Source organism: Orbicella faveolata, unplaced genomic scaffold (genome assembly GCF_042242905.1).
Source record: "Orbicella faveolata isolate gen_17 unplaced genomic scaffold, um_ofav_v1 contig_47, whole genome shotgun sequence".
Taxonomy (NCBI): domain Eukaryota; kingdom Metazoa; phylum Cnidaria; class Anthozoa; order Scleractinia; family Merulinidae; genus Orbicella; species Orbicella faveolata.
In genome coordinates this window covers 6925845-6949277 of record NW_028301577.1, presented here as the reverse complement: position 1 = coordinate 6949277, position 23433 = coordinate 6925845, and the positions used below count along the sequence as shown (strand labels likewise).

General features: G+C 41.8%; 1 protein-coding gene, 1 non-coding gene and 1 pseudogene across 2 annotated transcripts in view; 2 read left to right on the top strand and 1 right to left on the bottom strand.

Moving 5' to 3' along the window:
- LOC110051865 (putative E3 ubiquitin-protein ligase HECTD4) overlaps positions 1-23433 on the top strand; it is a 60256-nt gene that overhangs the window by 17694 nt on the left and 19129 nt on the right. The window contains exons 11-31 of the mRNA XM_089280559.1: positions 6065-6136; positions 6703-6924; positions 8544-8783; positions 9768-9992; positions 10319-10479; positions 10999-11159; positions 11570-11901; positions 12436-12524; positions 12995-13209; positions 13671-13933; positions 14453-14622; positions 14756-15066; positions 15410-15569; positions 16289-16720; positions 17203-17481; positions 18537-18900; positions 19348-19503; positions 19918-20084; positions 20547-20919; positions 21178-21329; positions 21968-22193. Coding sequence (XP_089136685.1) covers positions 6065-6136; positions 6703-6924; positions 8544-8783; positions 9768-9992; positions 10319-10479; positions 10999-11159; positions 11570-11901; positions 12436-12524; positions 12995-13209; positions 13671-13933; positions 14453-14622; positions 14756-15066; positions 15410-15569; positions 16289-16720; positions 17203-17481; positions 18537-18900; positions 19348-19503; positions 19918-20084; positions 20547-20919; positions 21178-21329; positions 21968-22193 — 4770 coding nt within the window. The remainder of the gene's footprint in view (positions 1-6064; positions 6137-6702; positions 6925-8543; positions 8784-9767; positions 9993-10318; positions 10480-10998; positions 11160-11569; positions 11902-12435; positions 12525-12994; positions 13210-13670; positions 13934-14452; positions 14623-14755; positions 15067-15409; positions 15570-16288; positions 16721-17202; positions 17482-18536; positions 18901-19347; positions 19504-19917; positions 20085-20546; positions 20920-21177; positions 21330-21967; positions 22194-23433) is intronic.
- LOC149096950 (E3 ubiquitin-protein ligase TRIM45-like) lies at positions 505-3003 on the top strand (annotated as a pseudogene).
- LOC149096949 (Nuclear RNase P) lies at positions 23102-23407 on the bottom strand. The gene has a single exon (XR_016204422.1).

The following is a 23433-nucleotide window of genomic DNA, read 5'->3' as shown; positions in this document are numbered from 1 at the left end:
TAATTTTACAATTGACGGCTGCATGCGGGATGAAAGTAGAAAATCACACGTTGCCAAGGTTACGCGGAGAACTGTAACTCTAACCAGGCGAGATCGGGATAAACATTCTGAGTTGAGTTACAATAGATTACGGGACTACGCCAAAAATAGTGGCGCAATGCGGGATTAAAATAGCCTTTACTGGAACCTCTATATTTAGAATTTGCAAATGCCCAGACGAGGGTCAGACTAAAGCTATTTTGAATTTACTGATGGTTAAGTCGGCACAAAAAGGAAAAAGCTTCTACTTTCGCTCACCATCCTCAGAAGCATTTATGCGCTACCTGTTAAATTGTATATTAAAATTTTCCTAATGATATGACAGCCTTTTCGCGATGAATCACGTGAAAACCTGATTAGATTCACGTGATTTTAATTTTCGAGATTAACATAGCGTGACCTTCAAAACACAACAAAGCCAAAAATCGTGCATTTATTTATCATATTACACGCATCAGATCAACAGTAAAGGGTCCTTTGTTGACAGTCTTGATTGGTTATACTGAGACAGTCGAGACGTTGATCAATTCTGATTTCTCGTAATCTGATATAATTGTTTCGCAACTGAGAGTCAACTGAGCGACGCGTCGCGATGGAATCCCTTTTGAAAAACCTCAAGAAGCATCTTACTTGCTCGTTTTGCCTCGATATCTACAACAAACCCAAGACTATCTCATGTCTTCACACATTTTGCCTTGAGTGTCTGGCGAATCATGCAAGAGCGAGCCACAGACAAGGGAAGTTCAGATGCCCAGAGTGTCAGGCGCAAATCGATTTACCCGAAGGAAATAACTTCTACAGATTGCCGAGCAGTTTTTTCCACAACAGTCTGTTGGGTCTGCTTGCCGTCCGACGGAGTGGCGAGGGAAGCAGCATTACTTGTTCCCAGTGTAGGAAGAACAGCCCTCAGATGTACTATTGCTTTGACTGTGGACGATTTATGTGCCCAGACTGTTTCAACGCACATGAAATGCTTAAGGAATCTTTCGAAGGGCACAGAGTTACACCAGTCAATGAGTTTAAAGCAGAAGATTACGAAGCCTTATTGAAGCGACAACCGTTTTGCTCGCAGGAGTTTCACGAGAAGGAAGTCACCCGATTCTTCTGCTTCTCGTGTGAAGCTTGTGTGTGCCAAATTTGCATAGTTACGGATCACCGAAACCACGAAATTGTTTTGCTCGACAGCAGCTCGTGACGAGAAACCCGACATCATGTCAGGCACTGAAATGATCGAGTAAAAGATAAGGCAGCTTAGCGAAGTGATTCGACAATTTGAAGGAACGGCTTCTGAGCTGGAAAGGAATGTCGCAACTGCAAAACGCGGAGTCTCGCAAGCTGCAGACCAGATGATCGCAGAAATCCGTGTGCGCGAGCGAGACGCGATTATCTCACTCGAGAAGACACGCGTGACAAAACTAAAGAAAATTAACTCCGCCATACAGGAAGCACAGTCTCTGGTCAAACAAATGAACCAAGCGGTTGAGTTTGCTAATAATTTGATAGAGACAAGCTCAAGCTCGGATATCATGAGGAACAAGAAAACTTTGAAGCAGAGATTTGAAGTGCTTCGTGTTACTGAAGTTCCAAAACACGGCGAGACATCATTCGTCAAGTTTTCCGCGGCTACCCGTGAAGAAGGCTTGCAACTGGGTTTTATTGAGACTGTGGACATTAAGGCCGACGCAAATCGATCAAGGCTTGAAGGACTAGATCAAAGTTTTCAGGCTGGTGTAGAAGCAGAGTTTACGTTATGCCCCAAAACATCTGAAGGGAAGACGAGTACCCAGGCTGACCTTAAAGATCAAGTTGAAGTTCTGATAGAACCCGCTAAAGATGTCACCAATGTGATTGTTAGCGAGAAAGAAGACGGCAATCTTCAAGTGAAGTTTACTCCGATAGTGCCGGGCGCTTACAGCATTGAAATGAAGATCAATGGTGATAAACTTCTGACCTGTCCTTTTACTACGCAGGTGAAAGAACGTGAGCTTGTTGTAGTCGGTAACTTGGACTTAAAATTCTTCCAAGGAGACACTCCTCAAGGGTTATTTGGAATCGCTTTTAATATAGAACGTAACATGGTTGTTACAGATCAACTTGGACATTGTGTTTTCGTTTTCGATAAAGAAGGCAACTGTTTAGGGAAAACTGGTGGCTGAGGCACAAATTCTGGACAATTACAGTTCCCAGGCGGCGTTTCTGTTTTGAACAACAACGAGATTCTTATTGCAAATTTCGGGAATCATAAAATAAAACACTTGAACATCAAGACAGGAACTGTTGTGAAAAGCTTTGGAAAAAGTGGTGCAGGAAAAAGAGAGTTTCAGAATCCATTTGATGTTTGTTCGGATGATGAAGGACACATTGTTGTAGCCGAGTTCAGCAATAATCGGATACAGGTGATATCCAAAGAGGGTGAAACTCATTCCATATTTGGAGACAGTGGTCCAGAGAAACTCAACCATCCAGTTGGCTACATTCCTTTCAAAAACATCTTTTTCGTTTCGGATAAAGACAATCACTGCGTTAAAGCTTTTAATCAGTCAGGAACTTTTTTGTACAAGTTTGGGAAACAAGGGAATCAAGACGGACAATTTGATCAGCCGTACCTCATGCATGTAGACAGTTCCAATAATCTTCTTGTATGTGATTACGGAAACGACCGGGTTCAGCAATTTTCTTTAGACGATCGCTTTACTGGTAAAAGTACCGCTGTTTTAAGAGGACCTATTGGAATAACCACAGCACCAGACGGAAGTATTCTCGTGACTAGTTATAGAGATAGGAAGGTATACATATTGAAGTAGATGATTCAATTGTCGTTAGTGTTTGAAATTCACGAACAATGTGTTTATCTGGTCTTTTAAAAGTATGGCGTCACATTTCTATGGCGAACAAAAAGTCTTAATTGTCAACAAACCAAATTGTGTAATACGCGTGTGGTGATATATGATCTTTCATGCTGTATTTGTTGGTTCGTGTAATTTAACATTCGTGCAAAGGAAATACGAATGTACTCTTACTTTTTTTGCTTAGAATTTATCAGCAGAGAGGTTTCAAAACTGATTGTCTGTTTATTCCAAAATTAAATAGCAGATGAGCGTTATCATATTAGCTGAGGTACTTGTTACCTACCGTAAATCCTCGAATTAGCGCCCCCCTCGAAGAAGCGCCCCCTTCGAATAAGCGCCCCTCCTATCGGTCAAAATTTAAAATAGGCGCCCCTCCTCGAATAAGCGCCTCCTACCCTCCCCCCATTTTGTGGACGAGTAATGAGACAACAAAGGATGTATAGTTTTCGTCGTGTAGTATTAGATTTGTACATTGTTTCAATTTGTGAACGCGCTAAGTGAAGACGTTGAACACGTTACGTACTAACGGTGCCGCGATTTAAACTTTAGGATCATAAAGATCAGCTTTTTGTGTCGATAAACAGCTTATGTTGTTGTTTACGCGCAGATGATCATGTCAGGCTACATTTGGAAAAATTAAATAAGCGCCCCGCCTCGATTAAGCGCCCTCATCGAAGAAGCGTCCCCCAGTTTCTCCTAAATTTGAAATAAGCGCACCGGGCGCTAATTCGAAGATTTACGGTATGTCTTTTGTGACTTGGTGTCACTTAAGGCTTCAGATTAGCTTGGTAGGCCGTTGTAAACTTCTTCTCCCCTCCCCCCCCCCCCCCCCCAACCCCCTTCCCCGGTAACAAAAATATAATACGTGACCTCACAATATATTTTTTTTTCTGCAATGTTTTGGTGAGATATTAAGGTTCCAGAAAACCGATTTCCGATAATTATTTATAACATTTTTTAGATGAGGCATAGTCATATAATTTGTATTTGTAACGCCAGAAGTACTGGAAGAAACTTTTATTACTTGCATTTCTGAGAAGATTCCTTGTTTTTGGATTGCTATCGTAGAAAAGCTGAGCGTTTGTACTCGATAATGACATAGGTTTGAACTTGTAAACTTCTGTCGCTCAAAAGCCGGAAGGACGAGCGCGTCTGACTGAGCGAGCTAAACTGCGCTTTTGTGAATTTTGGTCCTTTGTTGACCCTTTGTAAAATGGAGACAGTTAAACATTTCATTGTGTGAAATGAAGTTTTAGACTGTATTGTCTGTTTTTGATGGCTTGGTCTAGTTAGTTTCGGACCTCAACAGATGGATAACGCTATCCAGTGAATGAGTGTTAACAAACCCTACACCTGTTACTACAGTGACTATACCTTACATTAAGGGTACATTAAGGGTACTTCTGAGACCATCTCCATCTCATCTCACGGATCCTACAGCCCTACAACATCCGTGTAGCCCACAAACCTACAACTACGTTACGACACTTACTGACCAAAGTGAAAGACAGGGACGAACCTAACAACAGACAGGGAGCAGTTTACAAGATCAAATGCTCCGACTGCTAGGCTTCCTACATTGGTGAGACTGGCAGAAACCTTAACACGAGACTGACTGAACACAAACGAGCCCCGAGAAATGGTGATACCAACAATCACATTGCTGTACATCATCAAAATAAAATGAAATCATAAATGAAATGAAATGAAATGAAAAACTGACAAACCACAACATTGACTGGGACTCTGCTCAGTGCTTAACCTACAGTACAAACTATTTTCAACGACTGACTCTGGAAAGCTGGTACACTAACGTAGAACAAAGGCCACTTAGCAGATGTCAGCAACTACCGGCGCCTTACAAACGACTTATCCATGACGGAAACGAAACCGACAAACGGACTTCTAACAGACCGACTTAATTTGACTAACAATAGACGGACCAAAAATCGACCAATTTGACCAACAAAAGACGGATCGAAACCCACCAATGACGGATGAACTTTACACGAGTCTTTCAGCTAATACAATCGTGGCTAAACTGACCAATCACGTTCAACGGACCAGACTTATAACATTATCGCCTGACAAACACTATTCACTTGACTCTGAAGATGACTTCCGCTCAGGTTGTCAGTCACCAACAACAGTTCTTTTCAGAACTACCCTCACCCGGACGATCACACTATACCAACTACTGATACTCCGGGGCTCAAACTATTTACTAAAACCAACTGCGACTTCTACTGGATAGTGACTTATCCGGTGGATTTCTTTTTTTATCCTCTACAGTTTTTCAGTGCAGTAGTTATGCACAGTGTTCAGGGTAGTGCAACGTAACACTGTTACTAAATAATAATGAACTATATCTCGATATAAAGCGTGGTTCTGGTATCCCGCTGACCTACCTGCGACGTAGTCTACGGTTTCAACTGACAACGTTCGGCGATCTGTTCCAGTGGGTCCCCGGCGTATCTGCGATGGATCGCCGACATACTCAAATTGGCGCGAAATGCAAATCGAATCGGCGCAATTTTGAACCATGCCATCTGTAAATGTGGGATTGTGGGAAAAATCGAGTTGTTATGTCATACATTGCGTCAGCAGATGATGTTCACACAAAATATTTTCATCGCCGACAACCGCCGGCCTGTCTGCGTAGTTGAACTCAGCTCAACTTCGCAGGCAAGCCGGCGATCAATGCCTGGGACAGATTGTTTCGGCGATAAATGTTCACATATGCCGTAACGGTGTCTCAGGCCGTGCCGGCGGCTGTGTCCCAGGTATGTCGGCGGCATATGAGAACCAGGCTTAACGAACATTTTGGCTGTTTTTCCGCAAATTTCGTTATAACGAACCCTCCATATAACGTACCCTCGATATAACGGACCCTCGATGTAACGGACCAATTTTCCAAGTCCCTTGGCACTTTGTTAACTCGAGACTTCACCGTCCTGACAAATCCTTAAAGTGTCGGTAGTATGCCGGTTATGTCACGTTTTTCTGTTTTATAAATGAGTATCTCCGGGTGTGTTGCCTGCTTTATAAGCAGAATCATTACTGTAAAAAGGAGGAATCTTTTTACCATGTACGATCTATTTTTTGCAACTTTTCTTTTTTTAATCCGTTCCTTTTCAGTTTGTGATTTGCTAATACAATGCTCTTATGATTTTCAGGTGAATAGCGATGTGCTAAGACAAGGTGAATGTCAAAAGCTGTCATTGAAAATTTTAGAAGTTTGTCAACAGGTATGTCGTGGGGTTATTGTTGGTCTTTTCAGTCCATATGCTGCATATGGCGTGACTGTTACTGGCTTTATCTTGCATGCCTAACCCTTCATTTTACGATGTAGCCCCTTTGAAGAATTCTTCAAACTGGGCATATGCCTCTTTAAAACCTGGTCTCTCTTTTCGCAAAATTGAAGTTTGCTCATGTTGCAATGCCTCTTTATTTGCGCAATAATTGGCAAAAGTGTACAGGTAGTACCTTTCAGTCTTGTGTGTTGCCATCGCAGATCAACCAAGGAGTGACAGAAGATGGTGACAGTGTCTGTTGTCTTTGGCAGTGGCAAGGAACTTGTCATTAGCTAGCCTTGATTTTTAACAATTTCCTGCAAAATCAAACCATGTGTTGAGGGATATTTTTAAGGTCCTTTACTGCTAATGCTAATGATGATAAGGGGTTCTTTGTGATTTGGTTGGATAGTACAAGTGACTGTCTTTTTGTCCTGTGTGCCTGTAAGTTCATATAAGTCTAACAAACTACTCTTATTGAGCGGTTTTTGACCACATGTAATGGCCATTGTTGCTTCTAGATTCTTGATGTTGTTCTAGAAGTACTTTCCAAACTGTCAGTGGAATACAAAGGAGATGTTAAATCAAGAGTTGAAGGCCTGGAACATGTAATGAAGGCTACCCTCGTGGGACAGACACTACCTTTGTTGGCATCAGTTGTGTCCTCTGAGAAGTGTCTAAGACTGCCCATAGCTAAGGATTTTATGCCAGTAGTCACCAATGTAACAGTGACTGCGACAAGGGTAAGAAACAATTGATCTAGAAGATGAGCTTAAAAGGTTTTATCGTGATTTGTCTAACGATTATAAAATTTATAAATCATTTGTAAGTGGTTTACCTTAATCTTGTTTGATTTCTTATTGCGTAGCTCAATATGACAAGTCTTAAAAGGACAAGAAATATTTCTGTTTTGTAATTTCGGCGGGCTGAACTAATAGCAAGGAATAGCTGTCTTAGATCGTTGCCATCACCATCGTTCCTGTTGTCTAAGTTTCCATTGTTCGTATTCGGCAATCTGTTTGCACCAGCAGATGACTGACAGATGCACAACTAGTTTGAACCACAGAGGATTGTCTAAAGAACAGCTAATCGTATATAGAATATGACATTTTGACGGTTTCAATGTTAGTAAATTAAGATGAATGAATGAATGAATGAATGAATGAATGAATGAATGAATGAATGAATGAATGAATGAATGAATGAATGAATGAATGAATGAATGAATGAATGAATGAATGAATGAATGAATGAATGAATGAATGAATGAATGAATGAATGAATGAATGAATGAATGAATGAATGAATGAATGAATGAATGAATGAATGAATGAATGAATGAATGAATGAATGAATGAATGAATGAATGAATGAATGAATGAATGAATGAATGAATGAATGAATGAATGAATGAATGAATGAATGAATGAATGAATGAATGAATGAATGAATGAATGAATGAATGAATGAATGAATGAATGAATGAATGAATGAATGAATGAATGAATGAATGAATGAATGAATGAATGAATGAATGAATGAATGAATGAATGAATGAATGAATGAATGAATGAATGAATGAATGAATGAATGAATGAATGAATGAATGAATGAATGAATGAATGAATGAATGAATGAATGAATGAATGAATGAATGAATGAATGAATGAATGAATGAATGAATGAATGAATGAATGAATGAATGAATGAATGAATGAATGAATGAATGAATGAATGAATGAATGAATGAATGAATGAATGAATGAATGAATGAATGAATGAATGAATGAATGAATGAATGAATGAATGAATGAATGAATGAATGAATGAATGAATGAATGAATGAATGAATGAATGAATGAATGAATGAATGAATGAATGAATGAATGAATGAATGAATGAATGAATGAATGAATGAATGAATGAATGAATGAATGAATGAATGAATGAATGAATGAATGAATGAATGAATGAATGAATGAATGAATGAATGACAACTTTATTTAAGTCTCAGTCTTAATAACTGAGGACAAGTGCTCTACTAATTGGGGGGACTAAACTATAAAGTCAAATGTATTCACCTAAGATTTAGTACTAAGATGATTTTGTTCCGGCGGAAAAATTTGATGGATACCAAGTTCTTGCTCTAGGGTACTTACTATCCAGTTTTCATACAAACTCGTTAGAAAAACAAAATCGCTATAAAAACCGTTCCGGGGTCTCAGACTTTTGTCAGTTCATCATGCTGAAGACTTAACAGATGATCAACCAAGTTGTAGAAAATAAGTAATGAAAATGAAACCCTGTAACCGTTGAGATTGTCAATTGTGTACCGACTAACACTACTTTACTATTCGTTCAGGTAGCCTACTTCATATCTGAGTTGAAATCCGCTGGAGATGATTCACTTGGAGATGCCACGCCAGCGCCTTCTCTTTCATCCCCGGCTGTTCCCTCACCATGGTCAAGCCCTCGTAAAGTAGAAAGTCCTCATCCTGTCAGAGACGAATATCAGTGTTGTAAAACAGTGGTGTTACCTGGGGCATCTTGTTTGTTCGTCACGTTCGATCCAAGGTGTGCCACACAATACGAATATGATAAGGTAAGGCAAGTCATATCACTGACGTTTATAGAAGACCTGTTAGTTTGCCTGCATAGAAAGCGCTTCTGCAAAGAGAAAGATAGTTGGTATAACAAAAGTTGTGAGGTTTGAAGGCAAGGAGAGTGATGTAACAGAAGCACAGACTTTGCAACCCCATCCCCAAATTGCATAAAAGTTAGTCTTTGCAGATACAAGAGCAGTTACCTATCACGTACTAGCACAATGTATAATAGGGTTTATACCATGGATTTTTCTATTGCTTTCTAGTTGACCAAACAACTGGGCAAAACTCGCGGTAACAATTAATCGGTGGCCTCGCAGTTAGTGCGCTCGTCTCAGGATCAAGCGGTCCGGGCGCAAGCCCTGGGTGGGGACATTGTGCTGTGTTCTTGTGCGAGACATTTTACTCTCACAGTGTCTCTCTCCAGCCAGGTGTATCTATGGTCACCGGCGATTTACCACCATCCCATCCAGGGGTGGGGAGGGGGGGGGGTGGTAGAAATACTCCTAGTCACGTCGAATAAGCGCGCACCCCTCATTTGTCGACGTTACGTTGTCAGACATCGAGGAGGCAGCACTAGAGAGTTCGCTAATTGCCCTTAGTGACAATGTGATTGAAATTGACTAAGTACTACTTACATATTTCCCTCAAGACCAACTGACTTTTTTTTTTTTTTTAAAGAAACTTTTAATGAACAGTTAAAATTCTGCTTTGGTACATCTTCACGTTTTGTTCTTATTTATTATCTTGTTGCAAAATAAACTTACTACTTACTGAAACTGGTGAAAATGTAATAAGCGCCCGCCTCGAATAAGCGCCCACTCTCAAGGTCCAAAAATTTGATAAATGCCCAGGGCGCTTAATCGAGTAAATACGGTACTTATTCAATACCAGCTGTTACGTTTAACCTGTATACCACTGTCATACTTACCCTATGTATTACAAGTGCTGTTGATAACATGTGTGATTTCACACATCTTCAGGTGATTCTGTATGCCGGCAAGACAACCACTGGTCGTAAAGTAGCGGAGTATGGTGGTAACTCGTTCGGTGTGGGTAGTAGAGGAGTGATACGATTAGGTTGGCCCAAGGAACCTGTCAAGGTGGAGGGTGACGCAGTGACCATCTCCTTTCAGTTGAAGAGTACACGAGAGCGTAACACTCCTGACAATGCTGTGTGGGGATTTAGCTGCATTATTAGCACCAAGGTACAATAACGAAAAAGTTTCCTTTCTCAAAAATCTCTTTATTAACCTTTTGGTTCCTGAAGAAATTTCTCCAGCAAATGTTTTTGTAATACATTATAAGTACATTCATTTATATACATGACACAGGCTTATGCAACTCTGTGAGCAATTGGGGTTAACACAAATGTAGTTCAAATTGCATCTAATGTTAGTCATAGTTGTTCAAGAGATAATTTTATAAAGAAACTGTTGCTTTGTGTCAATGAACAAGTACAGTACGTGTAGCTGTTAAGGGGCGAATTAAAGGGTATTAATAGTTTCCTTACAGCATTCCGTTTTCGTTTTAGGAGCACGATGAAAAATCTTCCAAGCTACCGTTCTTTGACGACTTGTGCCTTGGCCTCTCTGTGCTCACCCACAGCTTGCTGAACGTTAGGTACCAGGGTCCTCCAAGTACTGAGGCAGAAGATGCCTGTCACCATCTGCTCGATTCGAAGCTACTGCAAAGGTACGGTATACATTGAGAGCTCGTCTGAACTTGCTCAGGAACTGACGGTGGAAATCATAGCAAAGACCCATAAGACTAATGGTCTCTGCATGGTTTCGTGAGATGTATTCCTTGTTGATCGAACTATTTCTTCGTGTTGAAGCATCGCAAAAGTTAACGTTTCATATTATCCTATTAAGATCTAGTTTAAACACTTGACGGCTCTTTGGTAGTTGCCACTAGGGCATAGTGACGTATTGTATTGTCCGTATTTCTTAGCTTCTTTTGTGGCAAAAGCCGCGGGCGATATTAATTGTTGGACGCTTAATTCTGTCTGTAAAAGGTATAATCCTTTCGAGAAGAGTTTAAAGCCAAGTGGACTAACTAAGGATTTCCAAAAGCACTTCTATTTTAATAGTCGAGTACTGAGTGCTACAAGAAGAGGCGTGACACAAGTCACGCTTTTCTATTCCCGCTTGACTGCCGATAGAGTGACTACTTGCGTCCTGTGATTGAGGTATTTCTTTTTTGTCACGCCAGGTGTGTTTGGCCGACTACTGCCGAGGGAGCGTCGGGAACTTCCGGGATTACCATTACTGTTGAGTCAGAAAAGGGTTCCACTACAAGTCTTGACAGTATCGTGTCCAAACCGAGCTCGAAACTTTCTCCTGAACTTTTAAAACGTCTTAGAGGTGCAGCAGGTAAGGGTTGTTCCTAAGGGAATAAAGCGCACAGTCAGGGCATATTGTTTTGATGTAACACCAATTTCTCAAAACGAATATGTAAAGGAGCATGTAGTAAACATGTAGGAGAATTAATGCTAAGAACTGATACCCTGGCTCACTGTCTTAAGTCGTTTATTTTTTCAGTTTTCTGGAAATATGAGCTCCTTCAGCTAAGAAATTGAGAATGTGTTCAAGAGGACTTTTTATCCGACTTACAATTCCTCATTGAACATGTTTAACAGTACTCCTTCATCCATCAGATGTATGACCCTGTCGTACCAAGCGCAGTTGTCTTTCAAGAAAATGATTTCAGTAACAAAACTAAGCCTTAATAGTAATGATAGAAACCAAGACGTTAAATTTCATATTTTACCTGATCCACTCAGGCGTACCAGCCCCCACCCTCCGTCCCAGTCTGCGTCAAGCCCTCCAGTCTGACGCCATCGAGGAAGTGGTGCTGCGGTGTGTCATCAACCACCTGAGGCTCACCAAGACTGTGCATGGACTGGAGCTTCTCCAGGCGACGGAGACAGAGGGCGAGGAGTACAGGCACCTGTGTGGCGTGATGAAAGATGTGTTCAGTCGACTGAATGGTCTGATCAGACAGCTTCAGAACATGGCGGAGATGGAACAGAAGTGGGCTCACGAGCTGGATGATGTGCGTGAAGGAATCCTACAGCCGAGTGCTGCCTTCTTCAATGACTTCCACTTACAAGAGGTACACAGTCTCCTCCTTGATTGATTTAACTGTTGCTTTTGTCCGATTTCAGCTACAGTGCGTCTGTCAAAGGGCAAAGAGAAGGCAAAGTATGGTGAAACACATAGTTGTAGTAACCCAGATTAGAACACGGCAGCAACAGCAACGTAGCAATTAGCACAGGGTAGTAGAGTACCTGCCCGTGTAATCTCCCTGCCTCCCTAAAAGAAAAAGATGCTTGTTCACAGGTTATTGTCCGTGCAGGCACGAGAAACATTTAACAATATCTGGGCTTGTTCTTAGGATATGCTGCCATGATATTGTTACAAACATTTATCTACTATACCCATGCAAATGTCTTCATAACTGTACTGAGCTTATACCGGCATCTGAAAGGTGGCAGGTTTCACTCAATTGTTATGCTGTGAATACAAGTCTCCTTGTCTTTAGTGAACTCGTTCTATTAGCACTTTGTATGTTAACTTTGGGTTAGATTTTACGAACGACCTCTGGAGAAAGCGCTCTGCATTGCATTGTTTTGTCTTTCTTTTACAGGCTAAGAGCAAGGAACTAGAGTTGCTGTGCTCTCTGAAAAATGTTGAGTTCGATCCAATCGAGCAGGAACAGTCTGTGGGCAAACTCATGTGAGTGCACTGAATAGACCCTATTCGTATTTTCCGTATTGGACTGGAACTAGCTTGCAACTGAGGCTATGCGGGGGGGGGGTTTTCAAATGCAAATTACATTAATCTCTTTTTAATGATATTCTCCCGCATGAGCCTCCATTTCAAGCTAGTTCCAATCCAATGCCGAGAATACGAATATGGTCTATTCCAACTGAAGTATTTATTACAATACCATGAAAACCCTAGCAACTGTTTGACATTATTTGTTTTGGTTTGAAACATTTCTCGACCTTACTTTCTACAGTAACCCTCCCTCTCTCAAGAATGCTAAAGTTTGAAATAAGAATGAAAGCCTAAATATTCACCAACAAACAGCTGGGAATTCACCATTCATTAGTTTACTGCTTGAATACTGGACACAATAAAGCATCGGAAAATCAAGCCTAAATTTTTTCTCACTTCTACATGTTTCTCTGAAATCTCCTCAGACAACGTTTGGAAACTGAAGCGAAGACAGAACGCCAAGACATTGAAAACACATTGGACGTGATGCCAGTGACCAAGAAGTTTCTGTTTTCAGTCATGGAGTGTGCGGAGTTGCTGTGTAATGTGACAATCGAGTCCAGTGGAAATAAAGTCGCTCCTGAGAGGAGTATCTCGCACTGCAGCTTTGTACCTGATCATGGACAGCAATCACAACAGTGTATGTTTGTTAACCATGCTTGTTCCTTTATGTTTTAATATTATCTTCTTTGGTGTTTGTTTTTGTTGTTGTTGTTGTTATTTTGGTAAACTACTATTTTCAGGTTTTCGTCAATTTAAGGGTTATTTCGCATGTTGCCCTAAAAACTCAAAATGAGCTCCTTTAACTATATATTAAGGCTGTTAAGTTTATCACAAGTAATTACTAATCGTGGCATTCTTTATTTCAAAGTTAACTCGGCCGGAAAGGTAACAAACTCTTTTGCAGCAAGTTTGACCGCGTTGAAGCACACATCACGTCAAAACGTAGCATTTGAAGTAATCTCGCATTCAGATCTCCTCAATACTTGCATCTTGTTGTTAGTGGCTACTACTCGTTTCAATTGCGTTCTTCTGTTTACTGTCCAGTCTTCTTGTCCTTACCTCTTAACAAGCTTTCCTTTTCTTTTTGCATGTTGACAGCCACCTCCTTGAATCAGCTTCATACTCCTTCCTCGCCGCTCCTCAGTCGCTCACTATCAGCGCCGTCCACTCTGGACCAGTCGACTACAGTTCAAGAAGGCATACATGACGTGCGCAGGTTACAACGCTGGAGAACGAATGTTCAAAAGAAGCACAGTCGATGTTCTGCTGAAGATCAGACGGACTGTAATGTGAATGTGAGGACTTATGTTTCAACTGTGGCCGAGATTTTCACTTTTATTGGCAGTGATCCCGATAAAGCTGTAAGTAGGGAGCCAAGGTTGTGTTCTTTGATAGGCTGCATCTTCCTGTTTTGAAACTAAAATTTTGAGAATGGGACAATTAAGTCGAGTGTTGGACTTAGGGTAGACAATTGTTCATCATATATATGCTATTGTCAGCGAACGTTTTGAGGAGAACTAGACTGCTCGCGTGGGTCAAATTTACCTTTCGTATCATCTTTTTTCATTTGAATTTTATTATGGTTAAATGCAAAAAATGGCAAACTCTCGGAATGTGAAGGTAAGCCCATAGTCGGACAGACAGATTGGCTTAGAGAAAAAAGTAGAGGTATGTCTAACATTTACTAGAAGCGTGGTTATTTTTTACGGGCTAACAAGTAAAATGAACGACTTTGCTTTTGTGTGTTTTTTCAGGTGGGAGTGGTTGATGACTGACAGTGTATGTCCTATTGTGTCAATGTTTGCGTCATAACAAATTTTGAAAATAAAGTTATGTTTTTTGTGTAATGTGTTTTCCCTTCTTTCTCTTTTCTTCTCCAGGTGACTTGTTCCAGTTTCCTCGCTGCGGCTCGTGTCCGGAATGAGCGGGGTCTGGATCGAATTCAAGCTCTTCAGTGCATGATAGAATTAGTAACAGTTTGTTCTCGCATTGGAACTCATGTGCCTCACCTTCTCTCTTCTGTGGCCTCCATTCTCGCGAAAGGACCGCGGTTGGTTTTCATTCCTGTTTTCGTCTCTTTTTGCTATAGAATCTTATGTTTCTAAATTGCTGCCAGCACCACGCCAACTATAAAGGTGCTTTGTGTTTCCCTCTCATGTTTCTCACCATTGTTTCCGCCACAGGACTGAAGAGCTTAAGTGCGGAGGCATGGTGCGAGAAGTGCGTGACATGTTCTCGGCTGTAGTGCAAGCGGTGGTCCAACTGGCTTCCTCTGAGCCCACAGTGTACCGTGACAGCGTTGTGGTGCTCTCTGTCTGCCCATTCTCCTGGCACGAGGAGCGCTGTGTTATGAGAAGTAGTCTTGTGTATCTGCTGGATAAACTGTGTTCTTTGAGAAGCGAGAAAAGTGCCACAGCAGTCAATCTATCGGCCATGGCTTGGGCCGGTTTTCAAGTCCTCTTGGATCGAATTGTGCAGTGGGAGAATGATAAAGGTTAGATTTATTGGACTCAATGAACGTAAAACTAAATTTTACCGATTTTACCAAGATTATCTCGTAGTGCTCGGATTTATTTTTGTTTTTTCACACTTGTGAAATGATACGTTACATCTTTCCCACATGTTTGTAAATCCACGCGAAGACACTTCAAGAAATTTGGGTGAAAGGTGAACTGACAGTGTGTGAACTAAGAATGTGAGGGTTTATAGAAGAAAAAAAAAGCTAATTGCAGATAATTATAAGATAGTAAAACGGTAGCAAGAGTCAAAGGTTAGTGCCAGAGGTTAGTGTTCGTGTTAGAGGTTAACTGTTCAATGGTTGTTGCTTGTTTGTTCAGATTACCGCGCTGGTGCAATCGAGTGGTCAGGCTTGGCTCATCAGGTGTCCAGTCTCTTATCAAACTACTTGAACTGTGTGTTGGAGGAGAGTCGTAAGGATGGTGTTACTGCCAGAGACGCCCTGCAGTATGTCATGAAACTGTTACACGGCATCAGCAGGTGACTTTGGTTATAGAATTCAAATAGTTTAAGAATTATTGTTGCGAGGCTAAATCAGCCCTCGAAGCAAAGTGTGGCAGTACATTCAAGGCGTAAGCGGAATCTTGATTGATTTGTCTTTGGCCGGACAGTGAAACTGACTTATTCTGAATTTGCGCGCTCTACTTTCGCGAGACACTTCGTGCGGCATAAATTCGCAGTTTGACACTTTCTTTGTAGCAGAGGACCCATTCGCCTTAAAGGCGATTTCCAGTCCGCACTGCGCAGTCTCAGCACCCTAATGTTGTCTCACAGTCGATGGAATGCGAATCGATGTTGTTCGTTACGAACCACCTACCTCATCTTTGAGGCCTTTCAAATTCTTTTTCCAACACGGTCATTGATTTTTACAACTACGAAGTTGTCTCATCAAGTGATATAAGAAAGAACGAAGCATAAAGCTTCGGCCGCTTCGCATTCATAACGGCGGTTGTTTTCAGTGAAACTTTGAATTTACTTCATGTAAGTAGTTGCGAAATGTTTACATTTTGTGATGTCTTACATGAAACAAAACAAAAAACGCAAGCAAACTCTCGAAAATGCGCAGTACGGACTGAAAATCATCTTTAGGTGTAGTCATTGACTACATGAACAAGACTACATGAACAAGTGAACTACTTGACTGAGTCAAGTAGTTCACTTGTTTATATGTGTTTCTTTTTTTTCGCTCTCGTTATTAGGAGCAAACTTGGAGAAGGAATTCTCCGTGAGCCGCGCACCATCTCCACCCTTCTGTCTCTACTCCTGGATCGACGTGCCCCTCCTAAACTGATTCTCATCGTCCTCAAACTCTGCCGCTCGGCTTTACCACTGATGAGTGCCAAGAACTGCCAGGAGGTCACCCTACCCCACTCTGCCAGGCATTACTTGGGTGAGAAACATGGAGCTAACCAAGGGAGTAGTTCGGTGGTCCGAGTGGCTAGACTGCTCCTTGCCAAGCTGGGTGGCTTTGTGCTGCCCTCTGTAGACTCGGCAGGTGAAGAGGACCTCGAGGATGACGCTGAAGACTATGATGAGAATGACGTCTTAGAAAAAAGCGGAGCCATGATGTGTTTGTATTTGCATAAACGAGATGACCAGCCGGCGCATGAAGTTGTCCAGAAAGTATTGAGGTACGGTCAGAAATAGTGTGTACAGAGGACTGTTGTTGAAATCGTTTTAGCTTGTGCGCTTTTATCCTACGTCATACACCCATCGAGCCTGTTTAACTCTTTAATTTTCAAAGCTAATGAAGATCTAAATCTACCTTACAGTATCGATACGTTTTCGAGCAAATAGGTCGTGAGAATTTAGAGAGAAAATCATCATCTGTGGATTATTATATTGATAAACCACTTAATTCTCAGACCTAATGTATAATAAATGTTTGAAAATCATGATCAGGAAGGAAAATTTGCCAAAGCTGTATTGGATACTTGTAATACTATTCAATTCTGAAATTAAATTGTAATTCTGAACCATTTCCTTAATTAAATTCGGGTGAAAAACATTTTTCAAACGTTTCCCACTGTCTAAGGGTCAAACATAGACAGATCAAATACCCGAGTTAAGTCTTCACGAGGATTGTAAAAGCATTTATTTTCCTTTTCCGTAGTACGAACGGTACGTCGTTCATTTTTCGCGTGGGACAAGGCTCCGAGATGGAGCGCGCGATCAAACTCGACCGAGAGCTGACTGAGTACGGGCGAGGTGTTCTTTTCACCGACACATTATCAGCATGTCTTAAAAAGGCGGTCCACTGGGCTCAGACTGGACTGGTGGTCAGTGTGGGACCTGTCGGTTTGCTGGAGGGAGATGGAGAGGGAAGAAAATCAACTGAAGGGTCTGGAGACCCGGAGAGCGTGTGTAAAGCAAGGAACAGCCGTCTGTCCAGGTTTGTGTGGTGTGCTGTATTAGTCGGTGAAAACTAATCCAGCCTGCTTTGCAAACTTAAGTGCCGCTCTCGGTCTCCCTCCCCTTCTCGCCCATTTTAGGCTAGTGAAAATCCTGTCTGTTTTTTTAAGCAGCTGGAGTATTGCTGAGCTTTTGGGTTGTTGGTAAGTAAAGTGGCAAACCGTTGTGGTGACCAGCTGACGTGGTATACTGGCGCGACAACTTTTTGAATAGTCTTTCAGATGGCTGGTTGAATAATAAAAAATAAGGGGATCATTGGGTGGGTATGCCGTATGCGATCGAGGATTTATGTAAAAAAAAAAAAGAAGCGGAACTGTATTACGTGCAAGCAAAGTATGGATAGTCAAGTCTAAGGGCTGTTACAACTGCAGATATCTCAAATAAAAGAGTTAAAGAAAACCGCGTATGCTGGAAAACAGAAACACCAGTTTATTTCGAGGAATCTATGGTCCTACAGTGGGTATTTGCTGAAAACTTTAAGGAATTCACGACATGTTGCCTGACCTTGTGGACTAAAACTTAACGAGGGAGTGCTAAGTCTAGAAGAATTGGACAAAATTTCAAAGAAAGCCTACCAATGCTTAAGCAATAGGACGTTTTAAATTCGCGCGTATTTGTGAGAATTATTTTATAAATGCAATAGAGCACTTTTTCCGTGTTTACATAGCCTCAGGAGGAGAGGCTTAGAGGAGGGTTGGGATAATTCGAGACAGTTATGCTGTCAACTTTCGAGATTTCTCCTAACCCCCCGAGTGTTTAGATGAGGCTATGTAAACACGGAAAAAGTGCTCTGTTACGTTTATAAAATAATTCTCACAAATACGCGCGAATCTAAAACGTCACAACTGTGTTTACATACTCTCATCTAAACACACCTATTGACCAATGAGAGCGCGCGTAGTATCTCAGTTATTATAGAAAATACAATGTGATACGATACGATATCAAGTATTGTTGTTCATTGGGTTGTCTTTGCTCAAGGTAAGTCATGAGCTAGTGAAAATCGTGCTAATCGTTGGCGTCTTATTCTCCTAGAACTGAAAGCAGCCGTCCTTTCATTAGTGGCCAAGTGGCTCACACCATGGCTTCTGAAGTGATCTCTTTGTTACACGGCCTCCTGGCCTCCTCCGCTTCCGAGACCGCTAAGATATGGGCTTCTGCTGTCCGAGATGTACTCTGCGAGGTGCTGGATTATGTGCCTGACCTGATGAGGACCCTGGAAACGGAAGGCAGGGTGTTGTTGGGAGAGGACAAGCAGGCCACTGAGGAACAGGAGCCCGATGAAGATGGTCAGCTTTCTAATGAACACGAGTGGTTTCTCAAGGCTAGGAATGTTATGGCGTCTCTGTGTGCTTTGGGTGGTTTTCGCCAGAGCGTTCATTCTGGATGCACAGTTCAGGTAATGCGCTTGCTTTGTACAAAATTGCCATCAATTCAATGGCAAACTCTATATACCAACTAACTATACAAAGTAGAAAACGACCCATAGGGGTAATAATAGATTAAGGCAGATTAAGACGGATTGCATAAAGGGAAGATAAATTGCTTTAAGATGCACCACCATTAACATAGCTCTTTTAAAAATATTAGGACCTTATTGTCTGAGAGGAAAAGATGGACAGGAAAATACTAGACCCTACGCCTATGCGTATCATGGCAGCATTTCTGTATAAGTAATTTTGTGGAAAGTCGTAAAAAATGTCTTGGTGAATGTTCTGAACTGTACGCTAGATGAATTACTGACATGTATGGGGCCGTCAACCCGTTAGGTCCGAGATTGAAAATGAAGCTTGCGTGAGAATATACGTTGACTTTCATTAAACTAGATCTTGTTGTAACTTGACAGATTTGTGGAGAAAACATGGTGTATAAAACTGGTGAAGTGGTCAGTGTGTCAGACAGGCAAGGCGTGGCCACAGTGTTATTAGACAATGGAGGAGAGACCTACAGTGACAGGTTACAAGAGATACCATTGGCACGGCTTAAAGTGGCTAACACTCAGGTATAGTGCAAGGTCCAGACGAGAAATAGGAAGGTGCGGTGAGGTAATCGTTAGCAGGCTGGACCCCGAATCGAGTGGTCCGAATTCGCGTCCCAGCCGGGGACATCGTGTTGTGTTCTCGGGCAAGACACGTTACTCTCACAGTGCCCCTCTCCACCCAAGCGTATGTATGGGTACTGGCGAAAGTATTACTGCGGGGGGAGGAGGGGAGGTAATCCTGCGATGGACTAGCATCCCATCCAGGGACGAGTAAAAATGCCCCTAGTCGCCTTGTGGTAAAGAAACCGGGATAAGTTCCGGCGGTATGTGGGATGATTGGCATGATGTAGACTTTAAATTTACCTTTATCATACGAGAAATGAGCTTTCTGTAACGTTTTATCTGAAAAAAAAATTGAATCCTCTATATTTGCAGGTGGTGTTTCTAAGTGAATTGTCGATGGGAGAACAAGCTGTTGCCTCTTTACTTTCGATTTTAAGTTCCAAAGAAACATTACTTGATCAGCCTTCTGTGGAAGACCAAAGCGAAAACATTATTTCGCCATCACCGGCCGCACGAATACTGGCAGAACTCAAAACTAGGTTAGTATTTAAATGAACCGCGACTTAGGTTTGAGTAAAAAACAGAAGAATACCATCTTTACAAAGCGTTGAAGGTATATGTCGCGGGTCATGAAAGATGCAGCCAATCGAAGGCTAGAAAGCCTTTGCACATTCAGCAGTAATTCACGCGTTGTATGCCAAAATGTGCGGCGTTCCTGTTGTTTCTTGAGGCGGATTGCATGGTACTGGCAAGACCCTTGTGGATATTGTTGAAACTAAAATCACAGGCGTAATATTTCGCGATATACCTAGCCTGCAGAATCGTGAGGCGGTTTAGCAGGATAGAATTTCCTGCAGATATTCTACGTGGAAATGGAAATGAGGTTTGTCTTGCATGACCTTGCCACCAAACGTGCGCGTGCTGTTTGGTGTCTATAGCTTGTCCGGAAGTTGTGTCTTTGTTAGTAAATGCTGCTTATTCCAACGTTACTGTCTTTCCAGGGCAAGTATGGTGCTATCTTGTCAAGTCCAAGACCCCTCCTTTAGCAATGCCATCTTAACAAACCCATCGCTCGAACTCATCTCCAAACTGGGGGGAGAATGCGACCCAGGCTTAAGACTTCCCGTCATGGAGATGCACTGCCAACAGCTTCGAAAACTCTTCAAGGACTTTGTCAAACCCGCTGAGGAACCCAAGAAGGTAGCCAAGAGCGGTAAAAAGATGGTGCTTGACGGGAGCCGTCCATTCCCTCCCGTACGGGGATGTGTTTTTACTGAGGGGTACACATGCGTTCACTTCATGGCTGACCCTGCGGCAGGCTTTGGACTTCCCAGGGGAACGTTTGTGTATGCTAGCGCCCCATTGCCTCAAAGGGTGAGTTGTAGTAGTGGTGATAACGTTTATATACAGTCTTCTCCCTCTTTTCTGTATTGCCATACATGTGTTGCACTCACACCACGTTTTTGTGGATGGTACAGAAACGTAAATATCTCGTAAATTGTATTTATTATAATTCTGAGCAAACATCTATAGGTAGTGCTTCTTTAAATTCGCCCTTGGTGTTCGGCAAGCTGTAGCAGTCGCACTGCAAACAAGCTACTTCTTTAAATTAAGTTGTTTTTTTTTTCCTAGGCACCGTCGTTTTACTGGGAAGTGGAGCTCTGTTCCTTGGGGGACACCGGAGATCAAGATCCGGGCCCTTGTATTTCCGTCGGGTTTGCTCCTTGGACCGATCAGCTCCCTAGCGGTTGGATCAATCCCGTAGGCTCGTGTCTTCTGCACAGGTAATTTCACTTTATGTTTTTTTTATGGCGATGGCGGATAAAGGTGTTGTGTAACACGAGGCAATATTTCGCGTTGCGTTGCCTGTACAAACATTCTATTCTGGTAATGTGCCGTGCGGTGAATGAATGAGACACAAGGGAGGAGAACTGGTTGCAATCACTACAGAACTGAAGTAGAACTCAGTTCCCTTTGCGCAACGATTGCAACAACTTGTCTCGTTTTCGAGAATGTTATTAATCGTCGCATGAAATTTGACTCTGTGAGATAAAGTTTGATTGATTGATTGACTGATTGATTGAAAGCGATGAAACAAGGATCAGTTCGAAGATATCTCGCGGTTTAGTTGCTTGGCTCATGTCAGTTTTTTTTTTTTGTTAAGTTGGGACCATGCGACCCTGCCTGCAGACGACTACTATTTCCTTCGTTAATTTCACGCTGAAAAGTTACTTTTCGGTGAAAAGCAAACGTAAAAGTAGACGCTTGCACACAGCCAGGACAATGGTCGATTTTTAACAACGTTTTCAACGTTTAGGAGATGACATTACTCTAAGGAAAAACCGGTATTTTGTAGTAACCGAACTTAGATGTCATATTGGCTAATGTATCTTTTATAACAACCCGTTTTGATTTGTAATAGCAATGGCCGTGCCGTGCTGTACAGAGCAGGCGGGCTTCTCCAGTGGAAAACGGTATCGCTTAATATCGTTATGAAGGAGAATGACATTATTGGTTGTGGATACAAGAAAGCTGAGGATCATTCTGATAAAGGGCTGGCTTATTTCACCTACAATGGCCAACGATTAGCGGAGAACCTTGACGGTGTCCAGTCTGGGCTGTGGCCAGTTATTCACATACAGAAAAAGGTAAAAATATTATAACTTTGTTATTATGCGCGCATGAAATTTTGGTGAATTTTCGGTGAAATACTCTTCGAGAAAGACTGTTGCTATCCGATAGATCGAAGGATTGGAAAATTATAGAAAGACGTTATTTTATAAGTCTTAGCCAACCGGTAGAAGCTGCATTCTTATTAGCTATTGTCAGTTCTGTAACCAGCTGATCTGAACTCGACAAATGTAATGTAGATTTAAAAGCCTTTTCGTTTGTTTGTAACAATATTGTACCCGTCCACTACCTGTGATGTACATGCAGCGTTTTTTAATTGAACAAAGCAATTTTCCGTGGTTGAATTTGGTGACCGAGCGAAGTGCGGTACAGTTACAAATTAGGGCGGGGGGGGGGGGGGGGGTCATGATTCCGGTCTATTTATTTTCTCGCTTCGCATCTTCATATTTTGATGATATTGTGAGAACGTAACTTACTTAAACAAGTTACCAAATTTCCCAATCAGAATTTTCAAGCATTAAGGAATAATAGGCGTTTTTCCACAATCGTTTTTGTGAGGATCGTAATCTTTGATCCGTGGAAATTGGATTAGAGAGAGTAATTTGTAGTGAAACATAGAAATCTTTATCTCGTTTCAAGCCTGTGATCTTTACAATAATACTACAAAATGCTAGCCAAGATGCTAACTGAAGGTATTGCAAGTTCTATTTATTTCTGTGACATTGTGAACGTAACAATTTCTAGTGTAAAATGAATCATACATTTGAACTACGTATGAAAGAATGAAAGAGAAGGAGGAAAATATTATCTTAAACAGTTTTTCTCTTCTTTAGTCTCTGAAATTCTTTCACTGCATTTCACATTCAGGAACTATTTACATCCTGCATGTATTTTACCATAAAATACTAAATCTAGAAATAAAGGGGTTGGATGAAGAGTAGTCTGAATTGAGTTATGGCACCATGTGGTGCTACCTCGCTGATTGAACTAACCATGCTGACCGTGCGACCTTTCCAACTGTGACGCAGCCACAGGCATCCTCCTCCTGACGAGTCAGAAGGCATCATCTGCCCAGTGCAACTCGCCAAGCCTGTTTCTAGTGACGCACCCCTCAGTTAGGAGGGTATCCTGCTGGAATAGCAAGCAGTCTCTGTCTCAGACCTTCCCAGGGGCACAGGCAGGAACGCTGAGTTCCTCGGAAGTAGCCCCTTAAGCGAGCATTTCACCCAACCCCATTCTGAGACTCTTCTATTCAAG